At 32.1% G+C, this 22078-nt stretch overlaps 1 protein-coding gene across 1 annotated transcript; it reads left to right on the top strand.

Annotated features, from left to right (window-relative positions):
- dos (daughter of sevenless) lies at nt 1-18321 on the top strand. The gene is made up of 11 exons (XM_077446284.1): nt 1-242; nt 10923-11051; nt 11126-11309; nt 11391-11497; nt 12795-12951; nt 13273-13336; nt 13770-13824; nt 15009-15083; nt 15161-15226; nt 16843-16917; nt 17188-18321. Exons 1-11 carry the CDS (start codon nt 162-164, stop codon nt 17320-17322), a joined length of 1128 nt encoding a protein of 375 aa, XP_077302410.1. The 5' UTR covers nt 1-161; the 3' UTR covers nt 17323-18321.
- The last annotated feature ends 3757 nt before the right edge of the window (nt 18322-22078 follow it).

The raw sequence follows: 22078 nt of genomic DNA, 5'->3' as shown, positions 1-22078 counted from the left end.
ACACTAAGGCAGCTTCGACAGAGGGGAGGCATAGGTGTACACACCGCTTCTCGCGGGCTATGCTCGTACCAGTTGGGGTCGGGCGTTCTTTGTGAGCGTGAGCTCGACAGGGCCACGGGCGGACGGCCGCTCTGAGGCTGTCCACGGGGCCACACGAAATAATGGCGGCCGTACGCCACCCCGACGTCATCCACGAAGGTTGGCTCACCAAATCGCCGCCGTCCAAACGCTTCTGCAAACCGGTAAGTCGCATCTTACACACGGTCTCTTTGTCCTCACAGCCGTCGCCACGTTTGACAGTTAACTCACCCCCCCCCCACCCTCCCCCGTCTACTAATGCCTCTCCCCTCGCGACCGACCACCCCCCCTCGAAGGTACGCGCGCACCTTCACCACCTGGCGACCTTCGACGTCACGAACGTCCAATTATGTCTCACGGTGTTAGCATTTTGGTCTTAATTCGTGCGACCTGCGTCCATCGTTGTCAATACGTAAATACAATAACAGTGACGTGCCGTACGTAGACGTAATACATATGAGGCGGCTTATGGTGCTTACGGACTAAACCAACGACGATTTTGGGCCAACTTTTTTAATCAGCAGGATAAAACCAGTAGCGTACAAAATATTGAAATAAAAATTAAATTAAATATCAAAATTAAGCTAAAGAGCGACATTGAGCTAAAATTAGATCATCGTTGATGTTTTGAACTACAACAATGTTTTGAATGGCGACGATACGCATTTAAAACCAGAGAAATATTATAATTTCTCTGCTTACGAGTGAAAAAATATCTTGATATATAATTTTTTAAAGTCGTCACGATATGTTTCTGTATTTCGACGTCGATGATCGATAAAAAAAAACAATTCATAAAAAAACGCGATGTCGGTGATTTGTCAAAGGGTTTTTTTTTCTTTCGTCGAAATAAAATTAATAATCACACATTATCCGATAAATTTTACCTCTGAAATGATTTAATCACTTGATTTATTTCGACGAGAGAAACAATTGAAGAATAAAAAGATCCGTTTGATGTGACCGACAACACTTCGGGTTAGCAAAAATCGTTGGATCACCCATACTAATACATGATATATTCTCAGTAGCTGTGCTTTACGGGGAAGTAAAAATAATAATTCTTTGATTTTTTTTTCGATCTTAGTGCGTATCTTCGTAAGTCAAAACTTCTTAAGTCGAGGATTACCTGTATGTGACTGTTGATGATCTAATTTTAGGTCAATCTCGAAAATTTATTTAAATTGTGCATGTTCTGTTTTAACTTTCAATATTTTATTTTAATTTTAATATAATGATTATAATTTTATTTTGATACTTGAATTTAATTTTAATATAATAATAATAGTTTTAATTTTGATATTTAATTTCAATTTTTAAATTTAATTTTTATTTCGATATTTTGTACGCTACTGGTTTTAAAAGTTGGCCTGTGGGCCGTTCGTTGGCTTGGTGCGTACGCACCATTACACGATCGCTAATACTGTCATTATTGTACACCATCATTGTTCACATTACACGCCCTATTATCAGGGCTCTGTCAGGCATCCCGATTAATCGGGATTGTCACCAGTTTTAAGTCTCGTCTCCCGAACAAACCTCTCGGGACGCCCAAATGTCCCCGTTTTACTACTTTTTAAATTCCTACGGAAGTTTTTAACTCAGAATTGACATAAACTATCGTTATGTGGTGAATATCTTACAACCTATGTATTACTCTTTATTCCTGCTTGTTGTTTGATCTTGATTCTGTGAGCGCACGTTTAATTGATATTTTCCTTTAAGGTTATTTAAGAGACTTTCAAAATCTTTATTGTTTTAGCTGTATTTTTGTCTCACGACTCGTGTTACCCTCAAATATTGTTATACCTTTTAATCTGCATGACTAATTGTGCGTATCTACTACGTAACTATTTCTCGATACACTCAAGGAATACATATGTCAAATACTAAATCTTAAAATATTGTTTTTAATTAACTTTATTGTTTTGCTACATTTTTCTCACGAATTGTGCTACCGTTAAATATTATTATCCCTCTTAATCCTACCCAACCATTTGTCGATACACCCGAGGGATACATACATATATCAAATACTAAAACTATCTTACGCATGAATGCCACTGTTAATCACCAGTTGTTTTACCAAACTGTGATTGGTTGAAATGGTTTCCCTTATTGAATATATGCTCATGTTAAACCTATTAAAGGCCACTTGCGATTAAACTGCCTCACTAGTAACTTGTGATTGGACTGTTTAATAAGTAACTAGTACTTGTGATTATACTTAAATATAAGCCTATTACTGTAAATACAAACTGCTTTGGGAAATATAATATAAGCATATCAAAATTATGTTTTTAATTATTATAATCTCCTGCTCGGCCCCGTAACACTATAAAAAAAATGTCGATGTCTGAACCAGACAGTCTGGTAAACACTGCAGCAATATTAAAAAATGAACTATTTGTCTCTGTCTTATAATTTCTAGAAGGGAGGCAAAAAATGTGTATCAGGCATCAATCAATTTATCTTGAATCGATAATTTTTTCACACTCAGAATGATTCATTACACGCAGACGTGGAATAGACACCGTCAGAACAAAAAGACTAGAAGATTTCTGTGATTTTGCTAATGTTGAATATAAAAATCTACTCTCACATTCAAAAACTAGGTGGCTGTCACTATTACCTCCAATAGAACGCACTCTAAAGCTATTTAAAGCTTTTTTTAGCTCAAGAAAAAGCACCAAAAGCCTTATTAGATTTTTTCACTAATCCTCTCAGTGAAGTCTATCTTTGGTGTCTTCATTGTAATCGTAGCACTTTTCATTTACATATTAAAAATAGAAAGGAAAAAATCAATTATAGATATTCTAAATATCACTTCATGTGATATTTCGTTTGAGATAATTGGACTTTTGCGTAAATTTGTTTTAAAATTATTTTGATACATTATGATTCTTAGCCTTATAGATATAATCTTTCATGTACTGGTGGAGTTTTACGATTACCTTGTAAAATAATGCTATTTTTGGTACTTTAAATGACTTATTTCACTTTAATAATAACCTGCACAATTATAAAGAAAAGTGTAAAAAATAGACATTTTTTTTGTTAAATGTTCATTTTTTTATTTGTCAATGACACTTGGCAACCCTATTTATAGATGTTAAATTTTTTTTGCAAATTTTTGTTTAACGCAGCTAATTCCGCAAATACATCATAAATAATCAATCAACAAATCACTGAAAACACAGCATTTCACTATCCTTACAGGTTTTTTTTTTGTATAATCCATATAATTTTGTATGACTTTTATGCCGAATAAGTTGTCCTTGCTTTTTTTATTCGGCATCCCACCCATCATCCGAAGTACAACCCAGATATATGATCTTGTTGACTCTCCAGAAGCATTCCTTCAACTTCGCATGTCAATCCATCAGATAGGTGTTTGCAGATATTCTTGTATTTTGTTTTTTTTTTTTATAATTATTTAATTTTAGACCGTATCTATTGCACGACTATATTATACTCTATTAATGAGAGTGCCCGCAATCCATCTCGACTGTCTGCCGCTAGTGTCATCTAAACAACACAGGTTGTTTAACAATACTTCGTTTACTTTAATGACCTCTTTGGCTGTTGCCAATGCTTCAAATATATTTTGGAGTATACATTGAAGATCATTGGGGATAGAATGCATCCTTGTATCACTCCCCTTTGTATGTCGGTGTATTCTGTCATTTTCTCGTCCACTCTGACAGTGGATTTTTGTTGCTAGTATGATTTGGAGATCATCATCTGCGTATAGCCGTACATTGTAGTATGTGTATCATTGGTTTATGTTGTACTCTTTTAAAGCCTTTTCGAAGTCTATAAAACGTAAATAAACATCTGTATTCATATATCGGCCTATGAGGACTTGGATACTGAAAAGTCTAATCTATTCCGAAAACCGAATTGCGTTTCGCTTATACATATGTTCAATTTTAATCTAAATGCGTCAAATGTATTGTTATTAAAAATATTTTTAGAACATGACTCATTAGGCTTATCATCCTATGTTCGTTGCATTCATTTCAAACAAGTTAGAACATATCACAATGAAAATGCGGAATATTTTGTAAATGATAATAATAAAACATATTTTTTTTAGGGATTTTTTAACAAATATGTTACTCTTGGTGACCAGAAAAATGCATTCGAGATGCTCAAGGAGAACTAACCGAATTGAATTTCTCGAAAAAGCGTCGAGGGGTATATTTGTATGTTATCTGAGGGTGCTGACCTTTTTTTGTGGAATTCTATTGCGTAAGTTCATTTTGAGCGCCTTTGAAAATTAGGACTTCTCGAAACTGCGCTACTATTCAGTGCAATTTAGTGGATCTTTCCAGGAACCGTTACTCTTATGTGTCAACTGGGCACTTTTTGGTCCTTAGTGTTATATTTGTTGAAATTTCACCATAAATACTAAAATAAATAATGAAGACATTATATTCATTTATTAGAGAAGTGTGTTATAAGCAAATATAAATTAAAATGTGTCCATTGGTTGCACTAAACCGGAAAGACAATTACCAGAAATTGTTATATTTTATCGCGTTTTCAGTATGTATGTAAATATACAGGCATATTATTGCATTAAAAATTGATTCAAATGCGTATTGGGTAGTCTGGAGTTTGTCTATTTTCAGTATTAAATGTTGAAAATTACTAAAATTTTGATCGGGATGAATAAATAGGTGGTAACATAGTAATAGTAAGTCTGCGTTTTTCCGAAAAATTATCATTACTGTAATTTAATGCGATTATTAAGTATTAATTTAAAACTGTAACATTCACTTATCGAAAAACACCGAGAAACGGGAACGGGAACGGGAATTGTATGCGTTATTGTGGCATTGCAACGCATGCCGGGTTCAGCTAGTATTAATTAAAATCTTGTATGTACATATATACAATATAGCATTTAAAAATGATTTTTATAATTACTCGATACATTACATATGAAAGATACATTTACATATGTTGTTTCAACACATCTATGTACGCACATATATTGGGATTGTGTTTGTCTAGGGCTTAACTTACTCACAATGCATAATACCCCAACTGTCCGAAGAAACACAAATGATATACATCAACAGAAAGACAGCATTAGTGTTACATAAATCGATAGTTGCAAAGTTGTAGAATCGTACATATTCAATGACTGTGTTGATGGCAGACGGAGAAAGTTCCAGATTAAGAATTCCATTGGGAAAGTTCGGAGTTACAGATAGTCGTCGACTCTCATACGTCGTACAAAGGTAGATTAATACAACATATACTTTATAATTTGTATTTGTTTTTTTTTTATCATTTGTTCTACGTAAATTTTAGATGAATACTTCGATTTGTATCACTATTATAAGAGTCGATGTGAGGGTTTAAAATTTTTCGACTTTCTAATATGTCTTGGAATTGTTATTACAAATAGGCATAATTATATGGCGTTGAAAATCTTAATTGGTAACATAAAGTATATATATATAGAATCAATATAACTTATCTATTAAATTGCAAATGCTAATCACATAACCCGGATGCGTAGGGTCAATGTGTCATGTACTCTACATATGTATGTAGTATAGTACTGTATGTATTATCACGTGCACCATTCCAGATATCGTGTATGTGAATTTGCAATCTTCAATTACTGCAAACAGTGTGTGTGTACGATATGCATTTAATATGTGTGTGATGTATTATATTAGAAAGACGCTTTGCAAATAAAACACAGTGTCACTTTGCGGTTAGTGTAATTGATTTTTTTTTATAACTAGGGTCTGAATATCGCGTTGCTTTGCGGTTAGTGTTGCAAGTGTGTTTATTTGTTTAAAAATATTTACATGGATGACAGAATTGGTAATGCTCTCGTGTCATACTGAATAAATGATGCTAACTCACTATGGGCCGTAAACATACATGGTGTGTTTTTAACAGGGCTTTATTATGGTATATGTCAACTAGAGTCTCTAATTTTAAATTGAAATTTATTAGTGGATTTACTTTATCGCCAGCAGCGTATTTGCCCGGGGCTTGAACTCACAACCACTCTACTGGTATGCAATAGTACAGTACCAGTGCACTACGCTTATTAGTGTTTACTAGAGTTTTGCAAAAAAATTAATTGAATCGTTTACAAATCCAATTTACTCTACTGTGGGTTAATAAGTTTTCACTTTAAAAAGGTTTAAAAGTTAGTTTGAGCCATTAGTTGAAAATGTAGAGGGGGAGAACTGTGGGTGCCTTTACAGTGTTCCATTTTATCAGGGTTGTGGAGTCGGGGCATTTCAAGCAGAGTCAGAGTTGTAAAAAATCAACTGACTCTGACCCTTTAATTAATAGCGTTACGGTATGCGTCAACCTAAGATTCCACTAATAAATTGAAATTTAATAATTTTTTTATGAAAATCATGAATTTAAATTACATTATAAATAAAATCGTTGAATTGCACTATTTTGATGTGTTGCGGCCAAACCTTTTTTTTTTATTAAATTGATTTATTTGTGTATGAAATTCATACACATTTACTATGGATGTATTTACTTATTATTTATACCAATTTCACTACTATTAATTCAATAAATTGCTATTATTTTCATTACTAGTAATTTTATACGCTGGAAAGAAAAGTTGATCTTAGTAAAATCTTATTAAAAAAAAATTATTAAACGTTTTATTTTAAAATTTCCATCCATAGATATCATACTGGCATATCTTTATTTAAAATAACGATAAATAAATTAAAAAATATATATATTTCTATTGTTTAAAGCTTGACGTTTTTTCCAAGGAATTGATTGATTGATAATGTTTCAAAATAATAATATTCTCTTTTTTTTCTCGCATATGTAATTATGATATTGTGGCTCCTCAACATATGGAAAGTTATTTTGCAGTTTATTTGGCGGTATATAATATGAAACCGAAATCCATTTGAAGATATTCTGCAATAAGACAATACTGGCCTTCACCAGAACATATATATGTGAAATTCATAGATGGATAATATATAGGGATTTTTATCGATATTGTTCGATGTAACGTCTATTACTGGTTGCATACTGTCACTATGCGACACCTAGAGGCAATTTGTATAACTGCCGGGTATTTGTATGCGTTAGTATAAGTGTGTATACTCGATGCGCCTGTATAACCAATAAGTAGCTAAATTTTATACAGAATTGAATTCAGCAATCACCACAGTTTGAGAAACACTGATCTGATTATTTATACGGCGGAAGACAACAGTAAAGAAGCTGCATTCTAATTTTTAATCTGCTTGATAGTAAGGTTTAGGAGTTATGTTTAATTTACAAAACCTTTAATTTTTACCGGTTGTTTGCGAAAAATAAGTGGACTCTCATAGATTTTTCGGAAAACTAACAATGAGTTAGTTATTGTAAATTTTGTTTCAATAATTGGTTTACAAATAAAAATTTTGACATGATAAATAAAAGTATTCGAGTAATTTTTCTTGCGATATAAAAAAAAATAATACTATTATGTATTTATTATTGAAATAAAATAGGAAAAACGTTTGTTATTATTACTTATCATTGAAATATGACACATAAAAATTCTTAGAATATGTATTTACAGTACGCAGTTACAGCTTTACTCCAATGTTATCAAAATAATGATGCGTCATTTTTTTATAGGTTTCTGGTTTTGTGCGATGTATAATTTCCAAAGTGGTTTGTTATATTTAGTTGCAAACTATTCCCGATATTAGAAGTATTCGATACTTTTTACTAACCTCTTATACGTTTCACATGGTTTTCGTTTAAGAAGACATTTTTTATATCTGTTATTGTATTTGAGACTCATTGAAATTTATTCCATGAAATATGTATATGCATCTCGACTAACGTATTCCTGATTGCAACAAGATATTCCTGGTTATTATAATAATGTATTTCGAGCTTATTGTAGTCGAGGCTGACATGAATTTATAATTGATCAGCTCGACGGGTGTCGTTTTGAAATGTTTAACCTTTATTGATCTGATTTTTTTTCACCTCGAAGAGGTGATGCTAGTAATTGGCGCTCTCGTCAAATCGAACACGCTCCAGATTGCGAAATCTTAAATTTGCATTAATCATCAACGAACAAACGGTGATTACAATGTTGAATGTAAATGAAATTGGTCAATCGAGCGATTATGTTGTGGAATGGAGTTTATCGCGTGTTGTAACAACACACCGGTCTGGTGTTTATGATTGTGTATCGGAACGAATTACAACCGGATACATGTATCAGGGGTCTTCGGATGCTTTCAGTAGAATCGTCGTTGATGAAAGAAGTTCAGTTATCTAATTTTAAATTGTTCTTGTACGCTTTTATCAGTTAATTTTAACAATTAGTGGATAAATGTACATGTATAGGCGTCACCCAAGTCGAAGATTGGTAAATTACGATTGTAGAATGTTTTAAATCCATACCTGTGTCCTTTGTCAAAGCTACTATAAGGTAATAGTGGTTATTTATATAATAATTCCGGCTAATATACCACTTAATGGGAAAATATGCTTTATCTGATTAAACTGGATATGTACTCGGAACGAATGCGTAACGGAAGTTAGCTTATATTGTTCAAATTTTCTATTTAAAAAAAACCATTTGTAGTCAACTTCATTATTTGGAACTACATTAAATTATCCTCATGTGGGTAAAAATGAAAATCTTGTGGGTTGTACAGGGATTTTTTGAACTTCGCTCCAATGATGAAGTGTGCATGGAGTTTCAAAACGAGGCAATGTTGCTGTATATTGGTTTGAGGAAGGTATAAAAATATATATTAGGGGCGTTAAGCTTCAACTCATTGGATTCTCGTCGTGTTATGTTTCTGGGAAAGCACTTTTTTAAGTTATTAAATGGGATAGTACACAACCCTCATGTTCTTAATGAATTTAAGTTTTATACACCTAGTAAATTCAGGGACCTGAGGAATTATGATTTGTTTTCTCCTCCCGTGGCTCGCACAAATATTTTGGCAAGGTCTCCAATATCTAGAGCGATATATCTGCTCAACCGGGTTGCTGGTGAAATTGACCTCTTCAATGTAAACCGCAGTAAACTGGTTGAGTGGTTGTTGAGCAACGCCAGTGGTTGATTTTATCAATTATAAATGTCAATGATTCTTCCATCAAGATATAACAAGTTGTTAATATTATGATTAAGGTTATTATTATGTTATGATTGTATGACTGGCCACAGTGACGTGTTAGAGCTCTCTGTAATGTCACTGTGGCTAATATGTTAAAAATAAAATAACCTATATTTGCTGATTGAGATATCATCATTCACTCCAACACGCTTCTATTAGTTTCGGTTTTGAGCAACTCTCACCCATCTCATCCCACACATTTATCTGATTTCATCCACCCATCTCTCCTGTGGCCTTCCTTTCACCATTTCCTTTCACCATTTCACACTCTCGGGTACCATTCAAGCACTTCTTTCGTCCATCTATCGTCCCATCTTCTAGCTGTGACCCGCCCATTGCCATTTCAATGTCTTTACTTTCGCTATTACATCCACCACCTTTGTCGCACTTCTAACCCACGTATTATCGTTTTCTATCTCTCCTCGTTATGTCAAGCATACAGCGTTCCTTATTTCTTTGAGTGCACTGGACCTTATGCAGAATTCTGGCGTTCAATGCCCAAGTGTCGCATCTATACATCATCATTATCAAAACACATTGATTTTTTTCTTCAGGCAGTGGCATTTTATCTTGGTTAAATAAAGAATCTTCGGCAGTGGTACGGTCTAGCCACTATTCTGAGCAGCCATAGACAGAGTACGGATGGGAAGTTTAGTTGCCGACATTCTGGGAGGACAAGGCACATGAAGAAGTGTTATTTTAGATTTTAATATAGCACCCATTCGCTCAAATGTTCTTTATCTCCTCTTCTTTATTATCGGACATGTCAATGATTTGACCTGGATGTAGATAATTTTTAACTATTTGTACTGCTCAATTGTCTAATGTGATACTATCGGGCATGCAATATTCATTATACGTTAATTTAGTCTTATCTACGCTGATACGTATGGAAATTGGTCGAACGCCGAAGACAGTATTCAAATTCCTCTGACAAAAAGTTTCAATTTTGACATTGTTATATCAACAATTAAACATTGTTATCTCTCCAAAACCCATTGTATATATGTATGTATGTACATACGCGATAGATACTTTTCATATTTATGAATGTCTTCATTATACAAATGGATTCAATAAACTCAAAAAGGGGAAGAAAATAAAGTCTTCACACCAAATCGTGTTGGAAATACAAATATATTTCGGGAAAAAGCTTCAAGATCTTTTTTTTTGTACTAATGTAAGGAACGCTTAATCATCATCGTAACACGTAAAAGATTATGAGAATGAATAATATTATTTATAATATAGTATCAAGTTGAATATATATACATACACATGAATTATCTTTTGTATTGTGGTTTGTACAAGGTAATTAAATGTGCTGATTGTAAAAAAAAATTTTTACTCATTGCTGCTATAATAAGTTATTACGAGAAAATGTTATTGTTCGTTATGATGGGGTTTGGCTGCACATGAATTTGAAATTGCGTTTTTTTTCTATCTTTTATTTCTTTATTTGGTTTGTATTAATAATTTCAAATTGTTAATATTTTTCAATTTAACATACTGACTAACATATGCATATGTTCACACATATCAATGGATTGGTCATATTAGTTATCAGACTGTTATTAGGGATGTACGCCAGAGCAATTTCCTGCCATTTATCACATGTAATTTGTCGCCAAAGGCTTAATTGTTGATTGTATTATTAATGTTTTATTATTTATTTATTTTATATAGAAATGGAGACGTCGCTGGTTTACTCTGAGGCAATCCAAAGAAATGCCAGCCCAGTTTTTCCTTGACTATTACACTGATAAAAATGGACAAAAGTTAAAAGGTTCTATCAATTTAAACCTATGCGAACAGGTATGATTTTTTTCGTGTTCAATGCATTTTGAAATATCGTTGTGTATTTATTATAATTTATTTTTATAATTCAGATTGACGCTGGTCTGCGTATGCAACTGCGTGATCGCAAAGACACCATCTTGAAGGCTTCCGTATTTTCCATTAGAACAAAGTCCCGAACTTATCACTTGCAAGCTGACTGTGAAACCGATATGGAAAAGTGGGTAGAGGTGATTTGTAATGCGTGTGGTATGCATTCAACAGAAGATGAAAAATGTATGTCGAAATATATAAATATTGATTGTTATAATTGTCTAGTTTAAAATCGGATGTTTTATTTTTTATTTTTTTCAATAGTTTTTACCAGATCTGAAGGTACGCACAGTTCGTCAGCTCCAAATTCTCCGAGGCCATATATACCCATTTCAGAATGCTTTACTGGTCCGCCGTCGACATATCGAGAGGTTCGTGCAGTTAGTCGTTTTTCAAAAAAGATTCAACAAGAATGATTTTATTTTACTTTTACTAGAGCTCAGATTATACTGAGCTTGATTAAACCAAGTACATATATTTAATTTTCTGTTAAGGGTAGTGACAAAAAAGGAGAGTTTCTAAAGGAGATGTAGGTTCCGGGGCCCCCATACCAAGCTGCATCTAATCATTCTATTGATATTGATTTTGCTCAACACTCCTTTTTATTTCAAATTGAATTTAAAAGTAATTTAAATGAAGTTAGTACATACAAATGAACAGTAAATGGAACTAACATGTATGAAGAATTGATAATAACTTGGTTAATATGTAAAATAAATAAATATCGCAACCAGCTGATAGATAAAAACATGGTAACAGCGATACGATTTTCATGAGACAAAGAAGGTTCGAGCAATTTCCATTTGAATCATTATGAAATAAACATATTTCAAAATATTTAATGGTTTTTATAATATGAAATTTTAAATGAATGGTTTATTGGAATTGTAGATGCAGTCAGTGAGGGATATCTCTTTCAGTATATCTTGTTTTAATCGTTGCAAAGAATTAAACTGGCAAGGTTTTTTACGTAATTTGAATTTATTGATAAAACTTAATATACGCAATCCATACGGTTTTAAAGAGATTAATATTGTTTCCTTGCATCTTCAAGATAACCTTTATAATCTTTCTGATCGCGTTAGAAAGATACATTATATACTTTCGTAACAATTCAATTTCAATGTGTACATTTTATTATTCACATCCAAAAGTTCTACAGTTGTGTCAACAATTTTCATTCGATAGCTATCATATTTTATGTGCTTAAGAACTGAAAAAACAAACTCGGGACGATTCAATTGAATAAATGATAAATAAAATTCAAAAAAGAAATCATTGTATCGCTTAGTACATGATTGAAAATTAGTATTTGAAGTGTAGTAGACGTGGTAGGGGATCTTAAGTCACTTCACTCAGTTGAGACAGATTCACCTAATCACTAGAATTCATCAGCTCGATGATGTCAGTTATTAATAAAGATCGGTGTTGGAAGGATGCTTTTCAAATAACAAAAGACCGCTCGATTGGTGTTCAAAGCAAGAGAGCAAAAAAGCATGGTTTTTCAAAGAAATTGACAATAGTGGACCATATTTTGTGCGAAAAGCAACCATTGAATGCCTAGGACTGGTTATGAATCTGCCAAATATTGTATGAAAATATTACCTATTTTTTTGTTTTGAATGATAATTTTATGATTTTTCTTCTTTTTTCTTGGTTCTTCATCAGAGCGACATAAGGGTGTACATCAACTGTGACGATGCACTCATCGGAAACAAAACATTCAACCTCGCCGACTCTCCCAGAGAGCCCGTACTTACCGAGAATGATGCACCCCTGTCCGAAGAGTTGAATCACTCGCTGTCGATAACTAGTCAGACAAACGGTAAAATCATTTTTATCGGCGATTCCCAACCGGAGATACGCGTACCCTAAAGAGTATGTAAAAGAAAATATGATGGTGGAAAGACATTGCAATCATTATTTCTGACCTAGATTTTTGTCGTCCTCTTTTGTCGAACGTTCAATCCAATAGATGACGACTACTAATCATGAAAAGGTTTAAATATATTCAAGCTCTTGACGTAAAATTAGGGGTACACGTGTCAGGTTCGGAATCTCTAATGTTTACCTTTTGTTGTTAACATCTTTCTTTTTAGTATCATTGAATTTGAATATTGAATTTGAATTTTTTGCTTTTGTATAGGAAATGCGGCGCCACCGAGACCACCCAAACCAACGCGATTCACGCGCGACTCCACTTTTACTAAGTATATATATTTCATTACTATTATTACCATTATCATTCTTGTGGTTTGCTTCAAATGCGTATAACATATGTGTACTAATTTATTGTGGTTGATAATGTACTGGCGATGTGATTATATGCAACTTGTTTATTATTATTATTATGTTTATTGTATTGTGATTGTATTCAGTTGATACGGCGAGCGCAAATTTACTTTGTAATATTCCCTCAGACTTTTCACCCATCATCCATATGCACCTGCAGGTCGACCGATGGATTCACATTTAAGGCTCGTAATCTGAGTCATCATATTGAGAACATTTTCTACATGCATGTCATAAAAGAATTAATTGTCGGCTTGGTAATTTCGGTTTTGCGCGTCGTTTGGATCTCTTGAGGCAGGTTTGGACAATGTTGGCGATGATTTCAACGTTTCGTTTTGTTTCTGTTTGCAGATTTTCGTTCGTCGGAGCTCCCATGAAGGAGCCGAAAGAAGAATACATTCAAAAGGTGATTTTATTTATGTTTTAACGATAAGATTTACTTACCGAATAAAAAACTTGTATTGCATAGTTGTACTTATCCTCACGTTCGTTTTGATCCTTGTATACGAAGTCGTATTTAATGTCTACTGAACAAGTGCTTCTCGGTTTTTATTTTTAAAATTTGTGCCATAGTTATTATTAAAAGCTTTTTTATGTGAAACTTTTTATATGGGTGACCGTTTTTACAAGGTTTTCTTCTATGTTTCACTTCGCAAACGATTCAATATCTTTTTTTACAGTCTTCTGCTGCATGTTTTTAAATCTGTAGTATCAAAAATGCTTGAAGCTAGGTTGTGGTTTCTGAAATTACAAAAAGTAGTTTTAGTATTTTTTTATTTTATTTATACTTTGGGAAAGACGCCATAGCTGATGGATCCAATTTTATATCTTCCTATGATATATATAAATTTTTGAATCATATTCAAATAGTGGTGACGTTTCAACAACAAAATCAGATAAATTGTCAAACTCTGATAGGAAACGATTGAAATGGAGTCATAAATATCCAAGTTTGACCATCAACACTTACAGATAATACTCGGAATACATTATTTTCAATCAAGGTCAACCCACGGGATCGAACTCCGCAACCCCTCGGTGGTTAGCATTAATGTAATGGCTGGTTTTGTTTCACAAATAATTTTTTTGGTGTCCGGACTTCAATGACCGTTTTAAAGGTTGCTCTAGTAGAGTTGTCAATTTCAAAAACAATTAATTTAAGCGGTCCATTGAATAGATGTGCATATCGATGAACAGATTACATACATCCATTGATATGAATCAGCTATTGGTAACATATAGTCGCATGGAAAAGTCTTAACATGAAAAGTTCAGTTCGTATATTTAACTAATCACTATTTGTATCACGAGACCTGGCATCGAATTGCTAGGTCGAATGAACAAACCGTATTTATAGAGAACTAGTGTTTTTACCCGGCTTCGCTCGGTATTTGTAATATAAACCACTTATTAAACATGACTAATCTAATAGTAAACATTTTATTAAATTTTTATTTTAGTTTTATTTTATTTAAATTAATTTGAATATTCCTTTGTTTTCCTACGAACCAACAATAGTTACATACAAAGTTCCTTTCGAAATTATATATTGGATTTATTTAATGAAAATTTTCTTCGTTTTGTTTTCAGTATTACAATCTGTACGCGCCAGTTGTCGATCGAAATTTAAAACCGCGCCATTCATACACTTCGTGCATGTCACATGTGAGTACTTCAATCACACATTTCATCCATTTACATATTGTTTATATATTTATATATATGTATTTTTAATATTTCAGAACGATCTCAGATGTTGGTTGAACAGGACGCACAAGTTCAGACTCGATATTGTTCATTCTGCATCGGTGCGTATCTCATTTAGCATCAGATCTAATGTCTTGGTCTAGGGTTTCCGACACTGGTCAATCGATGAAAGATTTTTTTGATAGTCACTAAAAACGGCGAAATTCACTCGGTTAACCGGTTAATTTATAATTAAAAAGATATTAGGTAAAAGTCTGAATTCTCGGCGAGGCGGACCCTCTAGGCTCGGAAGCGAGGCTCGGTCGACCCGCTCCTTCTTGTGATCGGCTACTCTTTGCGATGCCAATAGTATTGCCGTGCCCTGAATTAACTCGACTTTTACCTGATGACATACTCCGACATATACTGTCTGGTTCGCATATAATTTCGGATGGTTGGGCAGCGTACGGAAATATTCCACATATTGCGAATGGAATATACACGCATTCGTTTGTGGTTCAATACAAATTCATCTAAATATGAATCAAAACGGGCACGCGTTCTGCCGAATTGACGCGTCATCTTTCTTTTTACACGCATCCACATATTTTCCACATTTTGCGTATGTATTTCACTATCATTTATGCGAACTTATATGCTAAGTTAAATAAAACTTAATTGTTTACTGGAACGTGTTTTGACACAAACTGACTGCGAAAGAGCTCATCGAATGATTTTGATTACTTTTCGGTCTCCCTCATAGGTACATTGTCACTTCCACTAGATGGGTTTGTTCATAGTTACATATGAATATTTTTGAGAATAGTAAATTGACCCTTTTGGACTAAAGAAGGCTTAAATTTTTTTTTTCGAGTGATTTACAATGCTATTTCCAAGTGCAAATGGCGTCTAGCATTAGTTTTAAAACTATATATGTATATGCTAAGTCGATAGTCAATGTATTTTACTAGTGAACGTGTGTTTTCATTTGCAAATAACATTTGCTGAAACAGAAGAAGCTTGACGGAAAACAATACCCTGAACTCATTATGAGTTTACTCACTTTTGTGTTTTATTTTTACATATTTGTGGCCAAAAATACTTCTATTAAGAAACAAATTTTTAATTGGAATTCATTTTATTTTCTATTTGAGTAGTAAAAAACCTTATTACTTCCAGTCTACATACATATAAGTAACCATCACTAATATAAGCGTTTAAAAAAACGACCAATTTCATTACCTCAAAATATTAAAGTATTGCTGTGCTTAAAAAAAACATGTAAAACAGATATTTTAACGGAAAAAATTAACGAAGTGGATTGAGATAAAATAAAAAACCATTCCTTATAAACGTGGGAAAGTTAAAAATGGTCGAAATAAGCTCATCATATTTATTACGGGAAAAAAATATGTAAAATAAAATATATTTTTGACTTAAAATTCGCTAGATAATTAATTGTAAGTATTTTAAAGCATTCAAAATTCACAATCGATAGAAACTATATCTGACTATTATTTAAATACCCACTTTTGGCACAGCAATACTAGATTTTGAGTTAAAGACCCGCAAGCAAAAAAAACTATTGGTAGCGCATTTTTCTAAACCAACAAAACACTCATAATCATTCAGTCTGTCAAACTTAGTAAATATTCACATTTTTCCAAAATTTTGATACCATCACTTTCCCTAGTTTTATTCTAATGCCTTATTAACGTCAATCGTTGTATTTTTTCAGGGTCCCTATAGATATTCCACAGACTACCCGAGCAAACTTCAATACTTGGATTTAGATTTAGAACCGTCTAATTCTGTATGTATATTTTTTATATTCTCAATACAACAATGGAGATTTTATTATGGGATACTTTGTCATTTTAATTATATCTGGGATATAATGCTTGGTTTTTTATTAAACGAGTCGTAAATAAACTTTGTGTGGAGTAAAATAGTCAAAGGAAAATTATGTACTAGTATCATTTTGAAACCCAACTCAGTTTATGCTGGTAAAGCGTAAAGTCTCCATTGATTTTGTTTTGTTATTTTATTCTGGTGGTGATTGTCAATGCTTTCTCTTTTAAAGGAATCACCTTCGAAGTCTCGTATTGAGTCTAGCTGTTCGGCAAATTACAAAGAGGTTGATTTTCTAAAAACGGAAGCGTTGAGTATGACCCGGGCTGAAGCTTACCGACGAAACGATGTGCAGCTACAAGATTGATCCATTCTTATTTTATTACAACGCATTATTTACGGGCTAAGAATTTTTTTTATTTTTGATGTACGTTTGTGTGTGTTTATATATATATTATATCTTATGTATGTCTGATATAATGTATATATGTACATGGTGAATTTTGTAATTCGTTTTGGATATTGTTGAACCCGTGGATGAATTTGTAATGCAAGCTAAAAGAATGTGATAATATATCGTATTAAATAAGCCGTTCCGAAATGCAATATTTTAAAAATTAAATCCAGTGCAAATCAGTATATTTTACTTTTAGAATTTAATTTTGCAATATATAACCCAGTTTTATAAACAAATTTTTCGTGTCGTACTATGTATGTGTATTTATATTTTTGTGCATCACAATATCATGTGTTTTGTTTTTATAAAATAGAAAAATCAGTATAATATTTATGTTTTTTTTACATGAATTCATAATGCTCATTGCATAGTCGCTACTTTTTTACTTTTATAAATTGTATTATTAATAATAGTTTATGTTTTGTTTTACATAAATAATACAACAATACAAACATATCACTCAATGTAATGTACACTGTGTTGAAATTCTTTTGTATTTATTTTTATATATAAAATCTCATGTGTTCAGCTGTTGCATTACTTTTATGCTATGTATATCAACATTACGATAAGACTAATTTAATTTTTCACAAAGAAAGTGCATTAAATAAATCGTACGTTCGCAAGCCTTATTTTTAGAATGTTTAAATATACCAAATTTTAGTATTTAAATTGTATGTATATTCTCGTAAATATTTTTGGGCTAACTTTTCAACCGTTCGAAATCAACTTGGAAGTTTATAACTTCAAGTTGGAAGATGAGTAAGACAAACGACTGATGTCATGATCTTTTTTTTTAAATGGAATAATAGTTCATGACGGAATGTCGATTTTTATTATCGTTGCCATGCATGAAGCAATAATAATATAAATCGAAATATTCCACAGAAGCTTAAATCACTCAACTCGAATAAATAAAAATTAAAATGCACATAAATATTTTTTCTTAGAATTTAAATTTGTTTGAAAACTGATGTTTATTTTTTTCTATGTACGTTTAATATATATATATATATATATATAATGTGTAAACGTGGTGCTCTTATAATATACATTAGGGCTGTCACCGTTAATTAACTATAAAGTGTTTTTTTTATACTTTTTGTTATAAGTATTATTTGAAGGTACATTAAAACAAATTGAAAATATAACAAATAAAATATACATTTTCGAACTAGTTTTCTATACTAGGTCTATTAGTCTCAAACTGTCAGCCGCTTTGTAGCATCCTCCTGACAGTTTGGTAAAAGATTTTATAAACAGACTTGTTCAAGAACAGGCCTGTGTTATTAATACTCCACTAAAAAAATACGACTTTCCTAATGTATGTCTCATTTTAATAATTTCTTAAATTTTTAAGTATTAGAGATATTGAACATAGTTGATTATTTGAGGGGGATTTTTTTTTTTGTAATTATTATATTGAATTGAATTTGGTTACCATTATTTTGTAAATAATTTAAAAGCAATACTGGAACATTTATTCATTAACTTGCCAGTGATCTTTTTCTTCTTCTTGTACGTGTCATTTGCTCATTGCTGAGATTTTGATCTGAGGCCGATCTAATATTCGGGCTTTTTTTTCTTTGTATATATATTGATTATAATTGTTAATATTTAAAATGGCTCGATTACGGCACATCTGTCAAGTGTTCCGTAAATATCGAAAGTATTCAGTAGTCTTTGGTGTCGTGTGTTAAACTATTTCCATTGTTTGTTTTTGTACAATTCAGTGTGCGACAGAACAAGTATGTATATCAATAGAATTTGTTAGTTAACGTCCGAGACATAATTTTACATATCCGTTATATGCATATAATGTATAGTAAGTTGCCTTGTCTCGAAAATTAGTATAATTAAGAGATTATATTAAATTTTTAGATGAATATATATTATACATACATATATGAAGTGACTTGGACTGTTAGAGGTGCTGCTTTGAAGTCGGAACACCGTGACCCATTCTTCTGATGGTTTTAGCTTTCGATGTGTGTAATGATTGCCAATTTTGTGTCCACTGTAATTATTGTTGTGTTTGAATCACTCGAGGCCGCTCGGACGGGACGGCGGGCTCTTCCCGCTCCCAGGTGAAGACCCGTGCCGAATCCGACTCGGACTTTTGGCAGCTCGTGGCGTAAATGTCGTTTGAGGGGGGCGCGAGTCTGATTTAGTGCGAGCTTTCTGATCCGACACTTTTCGGTAGCGAGCTTGTCTCTGTCTCGAGGCGACGGCCTCGAGCCACTCTGAATGTATACTACTAATTAATATTTACTTTGTTGTAGATTTTTATTTTTATATTTGAAGTACAAATTATTATTTTTACTTGACGTGCAGCATTGCAGTGAGAACATTATGATATATAAAAAAAGAGAAGATATCAATCCGATATTAACATATACCAGTTATTATAAGTTTTATTTTTTTTATATGTTGCCACAGTATGATTTTATTTTATTATTTATTATTTCTTTTGATAGTTCAAAACTTAAGCTACGCTTTGACTGAAAAATTTACTGTCAGCTTACGGCATTTGTCAGCTTCGTAACTTATTCACATGCAAACTGCGCTTTATGTAAGCATTGTGTGTTTACATTTCATATATATATATATATATATATATATATATATATATATATATATATATATATATATATATATATATATATATATACATATATATATATATATATATATATATATATATATATATATATATATATATATATATATATATATATATATATATATATATATATATATATATATATATATATATATATAGCCACTTTCTGGTGCATGGTAACAATAGAGACCCGTATTTTTTTCAATTTAAGCAAATAGAATATTCAGTTTTAGCATGCATTTCTTTTTGATATAAAGATCAATCGTTTAAGATGTAAAACATATCATTTATATATTAAATAATTACATCTATTGATACTTCATTTATAGATATAGCAACCTAAGGAAATGTATCCTTTTAGCATCTATTGCAAAATGCAAAAATACGGGTCTATCACTATCTATTAATATTTTTGCATTTGACATTTCGAATTCAGATATTTTGATATTCCATTCCAAAACCACCCGTTGAACATCAACGGACACAGAACTGATATATAGTATTATAATAAACATTCACACGAACCTGTCGAATGGCTTAATCTGGCAGTACAGGAGTATTAATTACCATTATACAAATATTTTTCTAGACATTTTTAGTATTTGACAAATGATCTCGACATTATAATTTCTACATATCACTCCGGTGTATTTACTTTTGCTGTTCATTTCGAATCAAGAGCATTAAGCTAAGTCCACAAAATTGTTAGGATAAAGGGTATATACATTCGTGAATAAATAAGTAAGTTGTAAATTATGTAAGTTGCTTCAATCTGTGGTCGAATGTTTACATCCCGTGCCACGTGAGTGGTTTGGGTGTGTATACTTCATTGAATCTCTGGATTTACACTGTTTACGTCAGCCAATTTATTGTATGGGAATTGAACCCAAGCAGTGCTAAATACTTAGTCTTCATATAAAAGAAATGAAGCACGGAAAGTACAGCTTAAATAATTCAATCATACAATCATTATCTTTCAAATTCAAAATTGGTATTAATTATCCTTCATTTGTTTTAACTTTGTTGTTTCGATAAAATTAGATCGATTTATTAAAAAAATTTATACGGACGCTCATTTGTTTTTACGGTGATTAGGCAGACCTGGTTTTTGATTTGAGTTCAAATTTTAATTCTAACTTAAGCAATAGCTTTCGCTTTATATTGTTTAGTGTGTTTGATTGTTGTTGATAATCGAAATTGAATAGAAATAAATACACTGAGAGCTAGACGAAAGAAGCAATGTAATTTTATAACTCTGTTGACTGAACTGCAACTAATGTAATACAAATCATTTATACATATTTTTTTTTATTATGAACTATCGTGTTTATATATTTGATATTTATAAATATATAAATATATGTATTTATATATCAACATCTATTGTAAATTAAATATATTGAAAATAAAGAACTCAGGTATGGTACTTGTAGTAATTCATACATACATACATATATCCTTTCATGCCTTTCATCTCCATGTTATTATTTTTATTTCTACTACTTTTGTAAAAATTTTACTGAGACGGTAAGTTTTGTTGTGGTAAAAATCGCATAGTATTGTTTTTTTAATTTTAGGGTTGTATGGGTTGAACGAGTAAAAGCTATTTATCTGAGCTGGGGATATTTATATTTTTATATTATATTATATACCCAGAGAAATGTTATAATAATAGAAGCGCCCTTTCGAATACATTTCTTGTTTCAATAACACGCTTACTGTTTCCATAACTATGCAATATTGTATGCTATTGCCCAATGCCGACGCTTTCATATACGCTGTTAATTGAATAATATGCTACTTAAGTGATCAATTTATGTGATGTACTTAAGTGATGCTAAAATTATTTAGGATTGTCTGTGGAGAATCGTCACTTGGCAACAATATAACGCCTAAAGCCACTTCTATTATTATAACATTTCTCTGCATATACCTATATAATAAATACATATCAGATACAGATAGATTTAACATAGGAAAAGGCGTCAGGTATCTGCTATGCCATTCAATGCGGTGCTTGAGAGATTCAGCAGGATTAAACCT

This window comes from Arctopsyche grandis, chromosome 2 (assembly GCF_051622035.1).
Source record: "Arctopsyche grandis isolate Sample6627 chromosome 2, ASM5162203v2, whole genome shotgun sequence".
NCBI classification, from domain to species: Eukaryota; Metazoa; Arthropoda; class Insecta; order Trichoptera; family Hydropsychidae; genus Arctopsyche; species Arctopsyche grandis.
Note: the sequence above shows the minus strand (reverse complement) of the source record. Positions and strands in the feature narration are given on the sequence as shown.